Source organism: Macrotis lagotis, chromosome 2, assembly GCF_037893015.1.
Source record: "Macrotis lagotis isolate mMagLag1 chromosome 2, bilby.v1.9.chrom.fasta, whole genome shotgun sequence".
Classification (NCBI taxonomy): Eukaryota; Metazoa; Chordata; class Mammalia; order Peramelemorphia; family Peramelidae; genus Macrotis; species Macrotis lagotis.
The window spans coordinates 233,678,887-233,697,505 of NC_133659.1; the positions used below are offsets into that span (position 1 = coordinate 233,678,887).

The 18,619-nt window shown below is 33.8% G+C and overlaps 1 protein-coding gene across 4 annotated transcripts in view; it reads left to right on the forward strand.

The window, feature by feature from the left end:
• The window catches only part of ARHGAP44 (Rho GTPase activating protein 44), a 114,517-nt gene that overhangs the window by 46,719 nt on the left and 49,179 nt on the right, over positions 1-18,619 (forward strand). For all 4 annotated transcript variants that reach the window (XR_012476014.1, XR_012476013.1, XM_074225156.1 and 1 more), the window contains exons 7-10: positions 814-895; positions 1,606-1,733; positions 14,010-14,121; positions 14,542-14,623. Coding sequence is in view for 2 of the 4 variants with exons in the window: in XM_074225156.1 (XP_074081257.1) it covers positions 814-895; positions 1,606-1,733; positions 14,010-14,121; positions 14,542-14,623 (404 nt within the window). In the remaining 2 variants the exon portion in view is untranslated. The remainder of the gene's footprint in view (positions 1-813; positions 896-1,605; positions 1,734-14,009; positions 14,122-14,541; positions 14,624-18,619) is intronic.

The window sequence follows — 18,619 nt, forward strand, 5'->3', positions numbered from 1 at the left end:
TACAGTAGCCAGAGCAATTTCAATACATAAGATACTTTCTGAAAGCTGCATATCAGACTCAAGGTTCCCCACCACTTCAGTAAAGCCAGTCTTGCCAAAACTCAATCGTTAAAACCTCTGAGTCATTCAGTTGTAAATAGAAAGCATGTATATTTTCCAGAATTTCCTCTCCTATTGCTCTTAAAATATGGAAAATATCTTTCCCCTTTTTAATTTCACAATAGCCTATTCCTTTTTCTTTCTGAACAACATATCTTCCCATATTCCTAATAGATGATAGATAGACAGGCTGACAGACAGATAGACAGACATATAGACAGAAAGGATAGGAAAGGATGTGGTAGATGATAAATAGATATTAAAGTCTATTAAATTAAAAACAAATATTTGATTTTTTTATTCCCTTTGTTATGAGATAGTATGGCAAAGTATGATAATAGCAATACTAGCTTACATTTCTACAGTTCTTGAAAACACTATCTTTTTCACTAAGGTAGTAAAGAAATAACTATTTAAGTTTGGCTTCAGTTTCTAGTATGAATATCTTATTTTCATCATAATACTTACCACTTCGAGTTTTCAGAATCACTTGTGTTTCGATTAGAGAAAGTGACTGAAGCAGGAGCATTATTTTAGATGATATTGGCAAAGGGGGAGGGAGGAGATTAAATTATAGTTGAGCAGTAGACTTTCTTCTTCCCTTCCTGCTCCCCATGTGAGCTTGAACTTAAGCCAGCATAATGTACTATATGGAAGCCTGTTTCCTGCCTAATGGACTTTTAATAAGAAATATTTGCCTTTGTTTCCTCGCAGTTGATAGAAGTGCAAGCTGAATACCATAGGAAGTCATTAACGCTGTTGCAGAATGTTTTGCCTCAGATAAAAGCACAACAGGGTGAGTACAAAGCTTCTTATACTATTAGAGGGTTTCTAGAAATCAAACAGAACTCTTTCTTGTCATTTGGATGATGATGAAATGATCACATCCTCATTGCCACTGCATTTATATTCAGAAATCTTATAATATGGAAGTGCCAAGGTTTGTTCTTTTCTAAATAAGGAACTCAAATAGGTCTATTACTTGACCTACCTTAATACACACACACACACACACACACACACACACACACACACACACACACGCTGGGGGGGGGGTGGCAAGAGGTAGGGAATAGAGATACATAAAACTATAGAATCATAGAGTTGGATGGAATTTCATAGAGCAGAATTGTAAACCATGATAGATTGTGCCAACACTTGGCCCAAAGTAAGAGTAGATATCCTAGTTGAATGTCCACCACTACCTGTGTTTCAACTAATGGTCACAGATGAGAATTTCCCTTGTTCCTTTGATATCAAGCAGTATCTGGGTAAACCTTGATTTTTTAAATAAGACAAAGTTGGGATGGCTAGGTTGCACAGTGGATAGAGCACTGGCCCTGGAGTCAGGACTTGAGTTCAAATCCAGCCTCAGACATTTAATAATTACCTAGATGTGTATGACCTTGGGCAAGTCACTTAACCCCATTCCTTTGCACAAACCAAAAAAAAAGTCTCTTATCTATCAGTTTACCAAATGTCTTCTTCCTTTTGCTTCCACAACAGAGGCATGGGTAGAAAAACCATCCTTTGGGAAGCCCTTAGAGGAACACCTGGCAGTCAGTGGAAGGGAAATTGCCTTCCCTATTGAGGCATGTGTAACAATGCTGCTTGAATGTGGAATGCAAGAGGAGGTAGGTATGCACGACTCTATCAGCTACAGATGAATTATTGTTCTCATACAAACTGGGAGACCAATCTTCCATGAAAAAGTTCTAGATGACCCTGTTTCCCTTTATATTCCCAGGTTTTCAACATAATTTCCTAGATGTAATATTATGTCTCTAGAATTTTATAGTATTTATCACATACTTCCTTTATGTGTGATATATTTACCTAATTATCTCTTTTTCCATTTCACATTATGAAGACTTAGAGGGGTGGAAAACCTTTTCTAATATCATTTGTGGACCATATTTGGTCAAACATTTAATTAGTACATCCCTGAAAAACTCCTAGATTTATTGAACTTTGAGTCTCTCCTATGGTTGCCTTGACCAATACAGCCCTTGGGCTGGAGTTTCCTCCCACCCCTGGGCAAATACTGTGTGTTGTATTATACATCATTCCCTCACCAAAATAAGTTATTGTCCAAAGTTGGCAATAAATGAATGTTTTTAAATAAATAGCAAACAATACAAACTTATTGCCTCATTTGGAGACACTACTTCATGCTAATTTCTTGAGCCAACAGGAAATTATTAAACTATTAGCTATATAAGACCCTAGTCAAAAGTCCTCATTGCCAGGACCCTGTCTTAGACTAAGACCTCTGATGGGAGTCAAACTCATTCTCCATTGCCAGATTATCTTCTGGGTTTGTATCAAACTATGGACTGTACCTCTGAAATAGTTTCCTAATTGGACTCCCTGCCCTTCTTCAAACCATCCTCCATATAGCTCCAAAACTGATATTCTAAAAAGTACATAATTGGTCCTTATTCATGACAGAAATCCTCATAGGAAAAGGTGGGAGTTTTGTGTGGAGGTATGTCATGACTGCTGTCATGATCTATAATTCTGGTGTTAACCACCCTTTTCTTTGTAAAATACTAAAGAATGCTTTGAACCAGAAGGAGGATCAGTTTGAGCATTTTAATAGAAAGCTATAATTAATGACAATAATGTTAGTATCTGACACCCAGAGTCAACTTCTAACTATTTGGAATGGGAGTAGAGATTATTCTTATCCTTTATATCACCCATATTGTGATCCAAAGTTGTTATCTGCCAAGGGAAAAAATATCCTTCCCCCTTTATTATGTCATATTCATTCAACTCCATCTCTGTCAGCCCAATTGCTTCCTGGTTCCTATTCTGTCCTTCTTTTCATTTCATCTTTAAAATAATTTCTTTTTTGGAATCAGTGAAAATTTACCATATCTCTCTTCCAGTTTCTCCCTCCCATTAGTTAGAAAGGAAAAATATCTGTACAAAAACATGTATAGTTAAGAAAAACAAATTCCCACAATGGCCCTGTTCAAAGGTCTTGGTCTTTACCCTGTGTTCATCTCCTCTCTTGTCAGGAAGTGGTTGTTTTATCATAAGTTTTCTGTAATCATGATTGGTCATTCTATTGATCAAAGTTTTTACATCTTTCAAAGTTGTTTTTGCAAAATTGTTTTTATTGTAGAAGCTGTTATCTAGGTTCTACTAACTTCACTCAGCATCAGTTCACACAAGTCTTCCCAGGTTTCTCTTCATCATTTCTTTTTTTTTTGGCAAGGCAATGGGGTTAAGTGACTTGCCCAAGTTCACAGTTAGGTAATTATTAAGTGTGTGAGGCCAGATTTGAACTCAGGTCCCCCTGACTCCAGGGCCATTGCTCTATCCACTGCACCACCTAGCTGCCCCTCTTCATCATTTCTTATAGCAAAACAGTATTTCATCACATCATTAACTTTAAACCTTAACTTGTTTAGCCATTCCCCATTTGATTGGTAAGCCCCTTCAGTTTCCAATTCTTTACCATAACAAAAAGAGCTGTTATAAATATTTTTATTCACATAGGTTGTTTTCAAACTTTTTTTAAAAAATTCCCTGAGATATAAACCATATAATAGTCAAAGGATATATACAGTTTAGTAGTATTGAGGAATAGTTCCAAATTGCTTTCTGGAATTACTGGACCAGTTAGTGGTTCTACCAATAATGCTAATGTACCTATTTTCCCATAGCCCCTCCAATATTCATCATTTTTCTTTTTTTGTCAGTTTTGCCAATTTAACAAGTGTGAGGTGAACCTCAGAGCTGCTGTAATATACATTTTCAATTATTAGTGATTTAGATCACTTTATAGTTATTAATTGCTTATATTTCTTTCTCTAAAATCTGCCTGTCTTTGGACATTTATAAATTGATGGAGAGCTCTTGTTCTTATAAATTTAAATCAATTCTCTATATATCTTAGAAATGAGATCTTTATCAGAGAAACATGCTAAAATTTTTCCCTGTTTATATATTTGTCTTCTCATTTTAACAGCATTGTTTTTGTTTATGCAAAAGTTTTTTTAATTTTATATAATCAGAATTGTACATTTTTGCCTTCTGTGACCTCTATCCCTCATTTGATTATGTATTCTAACCTTATCCATTGATTTTAGAGTTAATTTCCTCCTTGTTCTTCTAATGTATTTATATCTCCCTTAAGACATGCAATGACATATAATGTATCCAATTGGAGTTTAACTTGGTAATATAATCTCTGAGATGTTGGGTATGTAAGTAATTTTCTAGAATATTTTGTGATACTCCTAACAGTTTTTGCCAAGTTGTCAATTTGTACTCCAGTAGAAGAAATCTTTGGGTTTATCAAACACCAGGCTACTGTGCTCATTGACTTCTAAATATTATGTACCTAATCTATTCCACTTTCTATTTCTTATCTAGTATGCAATGTGTAATATTTGTGGATCTATTTCCATGAAGTGGTAGCACATTGGGAGTATCTTCTCATATCTTTCATACTGAGTCCCTTTTTTGATCCTGATAATTTTGTTAAATTTACATATGATTTTTTTCATGTTGTCATTCTTTACATTGTTGAAGATACTATGCATATTGTCTTTACTTCATTTTGCATTTGTTTATATAGATCCTTGCATGCCTATCTATGTTAATGACACACACATCATTTCTTATTGTAGAATTCATTCTGTTGTATTCATGTTTAACTTGTTTAACCATTTGTAGTTTGTGGATATTCTAATTCTTAGCTATCACCAAAAGTGTTTCTATAAATATTTGGAGTATATGAGGATTTTTTCCCCTTATCGATAGTTCCTTTCAGGTGTAAACCCAAGAGTGCAGTTTCTGGTTCAAAGGATATGGACATCTTAGTCATTTCTATTTGTATGATTCCAAATTACTTTCTAAACTTGTGGTGCCATTCAAAGTTCTATCAATGATAGATCTTTCTACAACCCCTCCAATACCGACTATTATCATTTTTTGGTCATTTTTGTGAGGTGTGAGTTGAAACTGAAGTTTTTTTTGTTTTGCCTTTCTGTTATTATTACTGATTTGAAGCACTTTTTCTTGTAGTTATTAATATTTTCCAGTTCTTTGGAGAACTGTTTGTTTATATCCTTTGACCATTTATCTACTAGGGAATGATTATTAGTATTAGTATTACTTATTACTTGCTTATAAATCATCAATATTAAACTCTCATCAGAAAGATTTTTCCCCCATTTGGCCACTTCCCCTCTTGTCATAGATATGGTTTACGCAATAGCATTTCAGTTACAAGTAATGAAAATTATTTATTTTATCTTTTCTGGTTATCTCTATCTCCTATTTGATTAAGAATATATCTCCTACCCATAGCTTTGAGATGTAGAGGAACTATTTCTCTTCCATTTTTTTTAAGGTATGAACTTTAATATTAAGGTTACATATACATTTAAATGTGCTGTGGAGTAGAGTGAAAGTTGTTGATGCTTGCATAATTTCTGCCAAACTGTTTTCCAATTTTCTCAGAAGTTTTTTATCAAATAGGGAGATTTCCTGAGGTAATTTATTTTATTCATTTTTATCAATCACTAGGTTGAGTTTTGTTGCATCTGAATCTTCCATATCTAGTCAGTTCCATTGATCCCTCTATTCTTTAACCAACATAGGGAGTTTTGAGGACTACTGCTTTATAATGTAATTTGAGGCCTTGAAATCACCCCCAACTTTATCCTTCTTTCCTTTGATATTCTAAATCTTTTTTAAAATCAATTTTGTTATTATTTTATCCATATATAAAATATCCCAAATATTAATATAATATAAAAATGTAAATTAATTTTAATTAAATTATCATTTTTATTTCATTATCAAGGACTAATCATGAGCATTGAATATTCCTTAAGCATTTTGAAATTTTTCTTTATTTCTTTCAGGAGTGTATTTTAGTTGAATTTATAAAAATCCTTTATGTACTTTGGGAAGTTGATCCTCAGATATATTGGAGTTATCTAGATTTTCCATTTTGTAGTTATATGGAATGGAATTTCCCTTACAATTTGTTTCTTATATTTTGTTACCATATAAAAATGCTGCTGATTTTTGAAGGCTGAAACTTTACAGAAGCTTTTTTCCTCATGTTTAAGGATATACTAGAGTTTTCTAAGTTAATTATCATATAGTCAAGAAACAGGTTAATTTTATCTTCCAAAGGGGAAGATTCATTTATTCATTTAATTCCTTTCTTTTCTCCTATTGTTATTGTTAGGATATCCAGAACTATATAAAATAATAGTGGGGGGGGGAGAAGACATCCCTGCTTTACTTCCATATTTATTGGAAAATGTTCTAGGTTATCCTCATTGTGTATGATGTTTGATTTTTATTTTAAATATTTTTAATTATGTTAAAAAAAGATCTTTGCCTACAATTTGAAAGGTTATGTTGTTGTTTTTAACATAAAATAGTCTTATATTTTATTGTTGAATTTTGGTTGTTGTTTTTTGGTTTTCAAAGCAATTTATTGATTTAAATCTTCTCAATATGTCATCAACAATTTTCCTGTGTATTGTGCTAATAAATTAACACTGAGAGGATTTAACAAGTTCCTTATTTAATGTCTTTATTTAATTAGTCTTCATTACATGGTATATATAGTACATTGTCATCTGATCAAACAGATTTCTTGAACAGATCTTGGTTTTAAAAAGCCATAGATACTGTATGTTTTGTACTGGTGAACATTAAATTGATGCCTTTTTGTTTTTTGATTTACAAGTCTCAAGTTCATCATAGAATAAAGCATGTGGGTCAAAGAAAGCATAACCAATTACTTGAAGCTTTCTAAGCGGATGGTTTTAGGCCCGATGCAATTGTAAAAAAAGGATTAATGAATAAACAATATAATAATTGTACAAAATTTTGTTACTTTAATCATTATTAGCATAAACAGCACTGCAATACTATTGACTATTCCAAATCAAAATTTCTTTTTAAATAACACAAAAGGAAGGTTTTTACATATAACAATGCCAACATGTATTTATAGGTTGTATTGATACATATTTCAACAGAAACATTGGCATTATAAAAGTCACACATTTAAAATAATGATTTTAATTGTCCAAAGTATATAGTAGGGCAGCCAGGTGGTGCAGTGGATAGAGCACTGGCCCTGGAGTCAGGAGTACCTGGGTTCAAATCCAGCCTCAGACACTTAATAATTACCTAGCTGTGTGGCCTTGAGCAAGCCACTTAACCCCATTGCCTCGAAAAAAACTAAAAAAAAGTATATAGTAAGGGAAGCATGCTTTAATTAAATGTACATCATGTCATTGATACTGACAAGGTTGAAAGTTATTCCTAATGTTGACAGCAATAAAACTAGTTTGTACAAATCTTATAAAGTGTTAAAAAAAAAAGGAAAAAACACTTTCACAGTGGTTTGTATAAATAATATGCAATTTATGATAACAACATATGTTTAACTCAGAGAACTCTAGTGCCCTTCTTAGATCCTAAAGAAAAATCAGCATTTACACTACTTATATATTATATTGAATCTAAAAAAGTACAAGTCATGCAGCTACCCTGAAAGACAAGATCAACTGTTATTGAAAGAGGGACACCAATAGAAGTTGATTTTTCTAAAAGAATAGAGAATTGTTTTTCAAAAAAAGAAAATTTCTTTGGGAGTGGAGCTGCCATTACCAGCCAGTGCTATTCATTAAATCAAAAATAGGGAAAAGAAACTACAAATACATATCTGTTTGAACAAGCTCACCAGTACACATGCCATTTTAAAAAGGAAGGAAGAAAAAAGGAAGGAAGACTCTTATTACATAACCAGACAGTGTCAAAGTAACCTGTTTCTTTGTTTGTTTTGTAATCATACCTTGTGGTGGTCTGACAGGATTTCAACTTCCTAGTAGGCTTCAGAATCTCGTTCCATTCTTTTCTTTTGCTGAATCTGATTGACTGTTTTATTTAAAATCTTGCTTTTGTCTGATTTTATACTCAGATAATCAATGTCACCAATGTTGGCAGACAATAACTCAGCCAGCTCTTTTAGGTATTTATTTTCTTATTCTCTGAATCATTTTCAGTGTTTGATGCCAGTGTGTCACATGATGATTCTTTTCTCTTGTTCAAATCTGGGTTAGAAGGGTCTGTTGAACCATCTCCAAAGCATGCAGAATAGTTCAGGTCATTTGAAAAACTCCTGAGAAATGGAGGAAAGATGTTTTCCAAGGAGGGCTCTAATTTTTTAACTGTCTTTATTTGAGACCAACTGCAGTAGCAACTAGTTTGTTCCTACTCCCCTCATTGCAGGATCTTAGTATTTTTTTTTTATCAGATTAGGCAGCAGTAAAAGAAACTCTCAGTGTGCTCTGAAAGTATTCTTAAGTGAATGTTCTTTTAACATAGGTCATTAATATTAGTTTCAGTTGACTTTTCATTATCAGGGACAAGACTTGCTGTGCCCATCAGGCCACCAGTGGCAGGAGCAAATATTGTATTTTGTGAAGGGCTTTTTTCTGCATCTGTTGAGATAATCATTTGGTTCTGGATGTTTTTGGTTTTTAATATGATTTCATTGATTGTTTTCCTCATGTCAAATCATCCTTGGATTTCCTGGTATAAATCCCCTTTGACTTAATGAATAATTTCCAGAATAAAGCATTATAGTTGGTTTGATAGGATTTTGTTTACGATATTTGAGTCAATGTTCATAAAAATATTGACAAATAATTTTCTTTCTGTCTTTTCTGATTTTGGGATATGGACTATATTTTTGTCATAGAAAGATACTGGTAGAGAGCATTCTTTCTCAATTTTTGAGAATTTTGAAATAAAGCATACTAATTGTTCTTTAAAAGTTTGATGAAATTCTCTTGTGAATCCTTCTGAATAGGAGTTTTATCTTTGGTAACTCCCTTACAGTTAGATCTTTTACTGAGATCAGACTGTTAAAAACTTCTATTTGAGCTTCTAATAGTTGGGGTAGTTTATATTTTTGAAGGCATTCCTCTGTTTCTTTTTGTTTTCCATTTTGTTGTGCATTTCTATTATGTACATATTTTGATTATTTTTCTTCTGATTTTGCTGTGAATCCATCCTGGTTTAATTATTTTATTGATTTGATTTTCTGCTTTCTTAATGTCAATCAGATTAGTTATTAATTCCATTAGTCTTTTGAAAGAACTCTCTTTCTGTTTTGTTTGTCATTTCTATAAGGTTTTTTGGTTTGAAATTTATTTCCCCCTCTTGTTTTTGTGTTTTTTTAGTTTTATCTGTTACTTTTCTAATTTTTTTTAAAAATGCATAGTTGGTTGATTAATACTATTCTTATATTTGCTTGTGAATGTTTGTGAGGAGGTGTTTTTCTTTCTTAGGACTGTTTTAACTGAATCCCAGAAACTTTTGCATATTTTTCATTATTAACATTTTTATTTAGGTATTCATTAGTTAAGATTTGTTATATCTTCATTTGAGTCTGTATCTTTCTTGGTGGTCTCTAAATGAATTTCTTTTGTTTTGCGGGCAGTTGCTGTGAGGGTTACAACTAATAAGTGTCAAGTGTCTAATTTGAATTCAGGTCCTCCTGACTCTGGGTCAGTGCTCTATATACTATCTGCCCCTGAAATAATTTCTGTTTTTATTGCCTTAAGATATATGATATATGTATTGACTATTTCTGTCCTTTTTCACATGTTTAGTATATTTCTGTGCTCTAGTACATGGTCAATTTTTGTAAAAGTTTCATGTAATATAGAGAAGTACTCTTTTGTTGTTCCATTTAGAAGATTTTTAGCTTTTTTTCCAGCATTTTTCAGTTTCATGCTTTTCCTTTTGTTGGTCCATTAGACATATCCAAAACTTAAAGAGGGCTATTGAAGTCTCCTGTCACTATTATGTTATGATAGGGAGAGAGAGATCCCCTTTTTGGAAACTCAGATAATATTGCATGCTAAGCCATTTGGAGCATGTTAAGTTTATTACTGGGTTTTTTCCTACAGTTCCTTTCAGCATAATATATTTTCTGTTTTATTTTTCTTGTTTTATACATGATGACGTTCTTGTTCTTTTGGATTCTCTTTATGCATAGTAAATTTTTTAACCCCCTCAGTTTCATTTTGTTTTTGTTTTTTAAAGGTGCTTCTTGAAAACTACAAGTTTTGGAGTTTTATTTTTTTTTTATCCAATCAACTATTTTTCATTTTATTGGCATGATATGATCCATTCCCATTTAAAGTTCTGTTAGCTTTATAGTTTTCTTCATTTGTATCTTAAGTTTTTTCAAGTTATGATTTTTCCCCTCTTCATAAATATTATTATTCTACTATAATACTTATTCTATAAGTATCATTTTCCTTCTGTTATTTTAATTTTTTAAGATGGTCCTATTCTCACTGATTTTTATTTTCTCACCTTTGAGTCTCTCTCTCTTCTCATTTGTTTCACTTTTCCTTTTAGGATTGTTTATGTTGTTCTAGTTTACATTGTTCTTATTTGTTTCTTTAGTGAGGCTTGTTATCACAGATTCCAAATTTTTCTATTCTGCCCATTATTTTTGCTTTGCAGGACAGAAGTTCTATTCTCATACTTCTTATTTATCTTTTTTGTGCTAATTGGGAACAATATGTTGCAGTTCTATGTTCTCTTGCTAATGTTGCCCTAGCTGATGTCTGTTTATATTGAATAAACAGAACATTCTTCTGCCTGAAATCTTTAGTAATTTCAGTATTTTTTGACTCCTCTTATTTTCCCTATCATTCACTTTCTAACCCTCTCCTTTCTAATTATGATTTCCTTAGGGATTGGATCTCAAAATTTCACAGCCTCCTCTCATATGCTGGGTAATTCATGGTTCAACAGCCTAAGTCTCTGCCTCAAGTGACTTTTGGGTGGTTATATCTGACCACATCTAATTGTGCTCTTTCCCTTGGGATTGGTAGAATGCTACTTACACATGTCCTGGTGATCCATCCCATTCCCCTTTTTCCTTATTTCTCTGGCCTGGCACCAGTAGTTCAGAGCATTACAAATGATCTTTTCTCCAGCAGATCTTTATAGTGCTGGTGTTATGGAGTTGCAGCCCCTAGCATGGTTTTTGACTGAATGACTGAGACCAATCTAGTTGTTACATCTCAAACTACCATAGTCTGAACCTTGGGTCTCCACAACACCAGAAAGAGGGAGGAGGTTATAGAGGGGAATTTTGTTGTATATAATTCATTCTTGTATCCTTGAATCAGCTAGGGCAACCTATTGGTGGTAGGTAGCAAGGGAGGTTGTAGACAGGTGCTGGGTGATTAGGGTCAGTAAGCCCCAGCTTTTGAATTTTAGTAGTTGTTGTTGCTATTATTTTTAACCTTTCAGATTCTAAAAACTGAAGTTGCTTTATCTTTGGCACATAATTTGCATTTTTTTTTTAGATTTTTCAAGGCAATGGGGTTAAATGGCTTGCCCAAGGCCACATGGCTAGGTAATTATTAAGTGTCTGAGACTGTATTTGAACCCAGATACTCCTGACTCCAGGGCCGGTGCTTTATCCACTGCGCCACCTAGCCGCCCCCCCATAATTTGTATTTTTTTAGGTTTTTTTTTTTTTTGCAAGGCAAATGGGGTTAAGTGGCTTGCCCAAGGCCACACAGCTAGGTAATTATTAAATGTCTGAGACCAGATTTGAACCCAGGTACTCCTGACTCCAGGGCTGGTGCTTTATCCACTGCCCCACCTAGCTGCCCCATATAATTTGTATTTTAAAGAAGTTTGAGAGATCATGGAGATCAAAGAAAATATCTAATCTTCTATATTGTTCCTTATATGACCAAATCGTTTTTAACTATTAATTTATTTTCTTCAGTCTACACTATGCCCCAGTTTCCTTAGCTTTCACAAGTCTTCACTTAATTTTGACATTCCCATATCCTATTTTTCCATTTCTCTCATATATGTATATATATATATATATAGCCAAACTTATCCAAGATTCACAACTGCAATTCTCACTCACCTCTCAGAATTTTGCAATCTGTCTTCTGATACAATTACTAACAATGTTACTTCTGTACTAGTTTTCATCTTCTTTTAATCTTGCTGAAGCTTTTTATGTTGGTCCAGCAGAGGGCGGAAAAGGTTTCATTTTTATTTTGTGAATCCCCAGAGCCTAAGACGCAGTAGGAACTCAATAAATACTTGTTGACTTCAATAGAATTGGCCATCTCCACCTCTAGTATACTTTCCAACTTTGGTTTTCATAATACTGCTCTCTCCATGTTCTTTCCTCTCTGTCTTATTCGATCATCATCCATCTTCCATAAATTCTATCTTAGTCCCTTTTTTTCTTTCTTATTTCACCCTCTAATCTGCTTCCATGAGTTGTTCTTTAATCTCCAAATAGAAGGTTTTCAAATCTATAAACCCTGTTTAACCTTTCTCTTGAACTCCAGAATAATAAGGAACCTCAAAAACTATTTAATCCAGCTCATAAATGAAGAGTGATACTGGCAAGTTGTCCGCAAAGCTTTATTTAAAGACTTCAAATGAGAGAAAACATTTTATCATGAGCCAATTCATTTCACTTCTCAGTAGTTCTAATTATTAAGAATTTTTCCCTCAAAAAAAAGTTGCTTCTGAACTTGGGGGGGGGGGGGAATGATCAACCTTGATGGATTCACTCATTCCATCAGTGTAACAATCAGGGACAATTTGGGGCTGTCTGCAATGGAGAATACCATCTGTATCCAGAGAAAGAACTGTGCAGTTTGAAAAATGACCAAGGATTATTACCTTTAATTTAGGGGGGGGGGCTGATATCTTATTGTCTGATCTTGTTATCTCTTATACTTTATGTTTCTTCCTTAAGGTTATGATTTCTCTCTCATCACATTCAATTTGGATCAATGTATACCATGGAAACAATGTAAAGACTGGCCAATTGCCTTCTGTGGAGGGTGGGGGGAGGGAAGTAAGATTAGGGGAAAAATTGTAAAACTCAAAATAAATAAAATCTTTTTAATTCAAAACAAAGTTGCTTCTGTAGCATCTAACAGTTGCTCCTAATTCTGTTCCCTGAGACCAAGTAGAACAGTCTAATTTTTTTTCAGTACATAGTATTTGTAGGACAGTACAAGAAGAGTCCAGAAGGCCAAGGATTGTACCTTAAGTAACACACATTTTTAGGAGGTAGTTGGTCATAGAAGATAATTTGAAGTAAACAAAGAGGTTAAGTTGGAGAGAGAGGTTGGAAAGCAGGCTAGTCCAGAAGGAGAGAATTTTCAAAAAGACAGCTGGTGAACATTGTCATATATAGTAGAAAAGTCAAGGTGAACAGAGAAAGATCTTTGCCATCCTGAGTCACTCTCAGGAAATAAGAATTTGGCTCTACCTGGAGTGTAACAAAAACCTAATTCTCTTTCTTATAGGATTAAAGAGAGGCATTTCCTTAACATTACAAAAGGAAAAGAATAAATTGATATACAAAGTTATTTAATGAATAATCTTCCTAATTCCTAATTTGCTTTGAAGGCTCCTCTCCAATTCTCTCCTTAAATTCCCTTCTACTTCTTCAGACTTGCAACTCCTTTTTAATTCTCTTCATTCTGTAGGTCTCTTGGATGTACTCTAGCTCAAACTCTAAGGGTCAGAGGGTGTCAGTAATTTTTATAGTTATAGAAAACAGATTTAGAGCAGATATGCTAAGTACAAAGTAGGCTATCTTCCCAAAATCATCTGTATGTCTCCACCCTGAATGTACAATGACCAACAATCACTCTAACTCATCCCTTACTTTCCAACTTAACAAATTTCCAGAATAACGTTCTCCTTTAATAGAAACTTTGCATGAAAAGAAGTCTGAGAATCTATGTGGTGTGACTTTTCTTTCAGTTTCTGATCTTCAGTATCTGATCCTACTAATACTTTTACTTTTTTTTTTCCTGTCTTCCTGGCAGGGCCTTTTTAGAGTGGCTCCCTCTGCTTCCAAACTGAAAAAGCTGAAAGCTGCTCTGGACTGCTGTGTATTGGATGTGCAGGAATACTCAGCTGACCCTCATGCCATTGCAGGTAGTGGAGTTACCTGATTTCATGTGGCTGAGTTAGACAGGGACTTTCAGGAAAGGGAATGAATAGACTTTTAAGGTAGTTGTGTCTGGGACACTAAAACAATGAATTCCCATCATGCCTTTGAGATGTCCAAGGGCAATATATTCAATTCCAAGTCACACTACAAAAAAGGATCCAGACAGAAAAAAAAAACAGCAGTTCTTTGTTTTATTTAGCATGCCATGTCTAAGAGTGATTGTGAAACAGCAATGTAATGTAATGCCCAAGTACTATACTTAGTGCTCTTAATCCAAACTTTCTGAGCACCATCTTCTAGATTTATTTACATATATATGTATATATACATATATATGATGTTTATTGAGTGTCTTCCTTTGTCCCGTAATAATTGCTGATGGTAAATAATTTGTTCCTGTCCAGGAGCTCTAAAGTCTTATCTCCGAGAGTTGCCAGAACCTCTCATGACCTTTGAACTATATGAAGAGTGGATTCAGGCTTCCAAGTGAGTATCCTGATTGTCGAAAGAGCTATGGTTTTGGTGTGGGTATTGTTGTTTTTTAATTTACAGGGAGAAATTTCAGGAGGTAAGATAAAGTTTTGAATATAAAAGGGAACAGTGAGACAGAAAAATATTGGATGAACAGAGAAATGGGAAAGAATCCATGGAAAATAGATGGGTAGATGATACAAAAACCTGAGGACAAATTATTGGTGTTCCTATGTGATGAACAACCTACTTTCCAAGTAATATAGAAATCATTATTGTAACCTGCCTTTGGACTAGACAAGATACAAAGATGCATTTATGATATCAATGATGCAGTTGCTCTGTATGTATAAATCCATATTGGGCAAAACTGAACAGAAGGCTTGTTCCTAAAGGTGAGAGAGGGGGAGAGTGTGAAAGGAAAAACTGGAGAGTGTCAGAATTTGAAAGTGAAAGAATAGAGGGGAATATTCAAAGAATGGCAAAACTCTGTTGATTAACAGATTAGCAGCAGCTAATGGAAGTTGATTTAGGTCAAAAGATTGCAAAAGGGAAAGTTTTTTCAAGAGGCTTCTGGTCATGGGAATCAAATTGCATTAGAAAAAATGGACTTGAGGTTTTGGAACATGAAGAAATTCAGTTTGTGACAGAATTAGGATTTATGCCCAAAAACAACCAGAAAAGGCCTTATTTCCTCAATTACTGGAGACTGAAAAATCCAGAGGCTAAAGCAGAAGATGAGAAGCCATGCTCTGTGTATATGATAGGCACTTAAATTCATGTGTATCTGGTTTTGGATGAATTGGATTTATAGATTAAACTGAAAGAGCCTAAACTTGATAATTTAGTTGATTATTTTATAATTTGTCTACCTTTGTGTAGTTTGTACCCCCCCCCAGATTTTTAATTTGACTACATCTCTACCAAAAGGAGGGGAAGTATTTGTCATAATCTGTTCTCTGGACTCAAAATGTGCATTGCATTGATCTTAGGTCTCATATCATCAATTATTATTTATATTAATGTGGTCATTATATATATTTTATTTTAGTTATATTGACTTTGAATCAGTTCCTATAAGTCTTAAATTTCTCTGAATTCATATCTTTCGCCTTTTATATATGGCTCAATAATATTACATTATATTTTATGTTATAATTTGTTAAGTTATTCCCTGATTCAATGTGTACTTAACATTTTTTTTAGAGATTGTCTTAGAGATTCCTTTTTTGAAAAAGGTATGTGATTCTTTGATTCTTTATTATGAAACAAGGGATATGAATTGCAAAGGACAAAGCTTAACCCAAGAGCAAAGTTAAAAAAAACTTTTTCCCTTGCAAAGTGAAGACACTTAGCATAGAAACACATAGTAAGCACTTAATGAATTTTTTATTGATTAATTGAAGTTAGAAATGACCTACCAAAGAATAAAAGAGTCTTTTTGAAAAAACATATCCTGTCTCTATATGCCTTTTTTATTTACAGATACAAAACTTCTTGAGAGCATTTATACTATTGTGTTTGCAAAAAAAATGTAAATAGCATTTTTATAAATCAAATGTTCTCAAGTGAAACAAGAAAACTTAGAGATCAAATCTATAAAGTATTTAGCACATTGGCATATAATAGGTGCTTAAAGATTCTGAATATTTTAGCCACCCTCTCAAATCAACCAGTTATGTAACCTTGCAGTCATCCCTTATTCTTTTCTCCCTCTTTCTGCATCCCCAAATTCAATTAGTTGGTCAATAGTTTCAATTCTTCCTCTGTAATAGATTTAATGTCTGTACTCTTCTCTACTCACACAGCCACCACCCTATTTCAGGTCATTGTCATGTCTTACCTAGGCTACCTTGATAACCTTCTGATTAAACTCCCTGCCTACAACCTTTCCCCTCTCAAATTCATGTTCCACACAGTGACCACATCACTCCTCTGCACAGAAACCATCAATGATTCTGTCTGTACTCTTGCATAAAAGATATACTCAGGTCTGGAATTTTAAAAGCTTTCAATTTCTTTGTTTCACACCATTTGCCTTCACATGGTATAGCCATTCTAGCTAAACTGGACTAATCACACTATTCACAAATGTATCAACTAAGCTATCTTCCACTTCTGTGTATTTTCACAAGTTGTCCTCCTCATGTCTAGAATTTACTACTTCCTTATTTCCCCCTTTCAGAATCTTTAATGTTCAGGCTCAGCTCAGGTACCGCATCTTCCTGGAAGATTTCCTAATCCTCTTTCCCAATTCCAATCTACCTCTACTTTATGTCTTACTTTCCTCAATTTACCACTTAAATATCCCTTCACTATTGTATGATGCAAACTTCTGCAATGAAGACATTGTTGTATTTTTATCTTTGTATTTCTAGTACCTAGTATAAAATAGGTCTGCCTTTGAATTAAGAAATCTCACAGGTGAATCCTTTTGGAAGCACTGATGCGGTAGTGTAAAGAATGCTAAGCTTGGAATCAGGATGCATAGATTTTAATTTCTACTTTATTAAAACTTTTGAGTAAATCTAGGAACAAGAAGGAGCAATGTGATGAAGATTATTTGAATTAAAAATTAAGGAGGGAGAAACAGTAATTTTGCCATTGGAGTATACTTATAATCTTGTAGACAGAAAGAAAAAATTGATGGGCAGTATGAGAGAGAAATCCTAAGTTTAGCACAGAAGCATGCTATAGCAGTGATGGAGAATTTCAATTATCCAGATATTTGTTAGAATTCTCTATCAATAGTAGAGAAGGTAATAATTTCTTGACTTGTCTTCAAAATGTTGAGGAAGGAAAAAAGGAGAAATTTTATTCCGGATCTGATTCTTACTAATAGGAAGGAACTGGTTGCTGGAATGGAAATTTGAGAACCTTCAAAGGAAGGAAACTTTCTGGAGTTTATGATAGTGATGGAGAGGAAATCTGAACATGATCTAACACTAAATTTGGGGAATACAGATTTCCAAAGAGTTCAGAGAAATGATATGTAGAATTTCATAGAATAAAATATGTCAGAGGAAATAGGAAGTGCTCAAAAAAGAAAATTTGATGACAAAAAAGGAAACTTCCAATGAAGAAAATGTGGAAATTACCTAAAGAAACCAATGTGGAGTCACCAACCAACTTAAATTTTAAAAGGAAGTGTACAGAAGTTGGAAACAAGACCAAATATCAGAAGATGAATATGATGAGTATGGTAGAGTCCCATAAAAATTGTGTAAGGTATGCTAAACCACACAATGAGTTCAAACCAGAAAGAGAGGCTAAGAACAAAGGGGGGGTTGTTTGTTTTTGCCATAGTGGGGGGAAAGGAGGGTGAAAGAGGACCTTTCAACACTTTGGATAGTGATAACTGACAACAAAGGAAAGGCAGAGCAGCTTAATTTTCATTTTGTTTCTGTTTTCTCGGCAAAGGAGAAACAGAACAAACAAGACTGACAGGGAGTTGATACCCAAGATAAGTAAGGAGAAAGCAAATGAGCATCTAACTTCCTTTGATGAATTTGAATCTCCTGACCCAGGTGAACTACATTTTCTGGTCCTGAAAGAACTGGCAGATATGATTGCTAAGACTAAAAGAGATATTCTTGCTATCAGACTCCCTACAAAAGAAGTCCAGGATTTCTCAAAAACTGCAATATGCCTGACTTGACATTTAATGAAATACCATACTAAATTTGGTTGAAAGATGAAAAATGGGAGAGATACAAGATAGAGAAGGGAAAATGTCCTGATGTTCTTAAAGGAAAGAGAACAGTCTGCTTAATTTCAGTTCCTGGGAAAACTCCAAATGGATCATTAAAGAGATGGTTGAAAGAGAAACTAGAAAGGGAAAAATTTATTATAAAGAGTCAACATGGCTTCAAAAAGTGGTCATTCCAAATTTTCCTTATTACCTTTTTTGACAGTTACTAAACTATTGAATGAAGGGGATGTTGTCGATACAGTTTTACTATATTTTAATAAAGCTTTTAATAGAATATCTTCATACTATTCCTCTGAAGA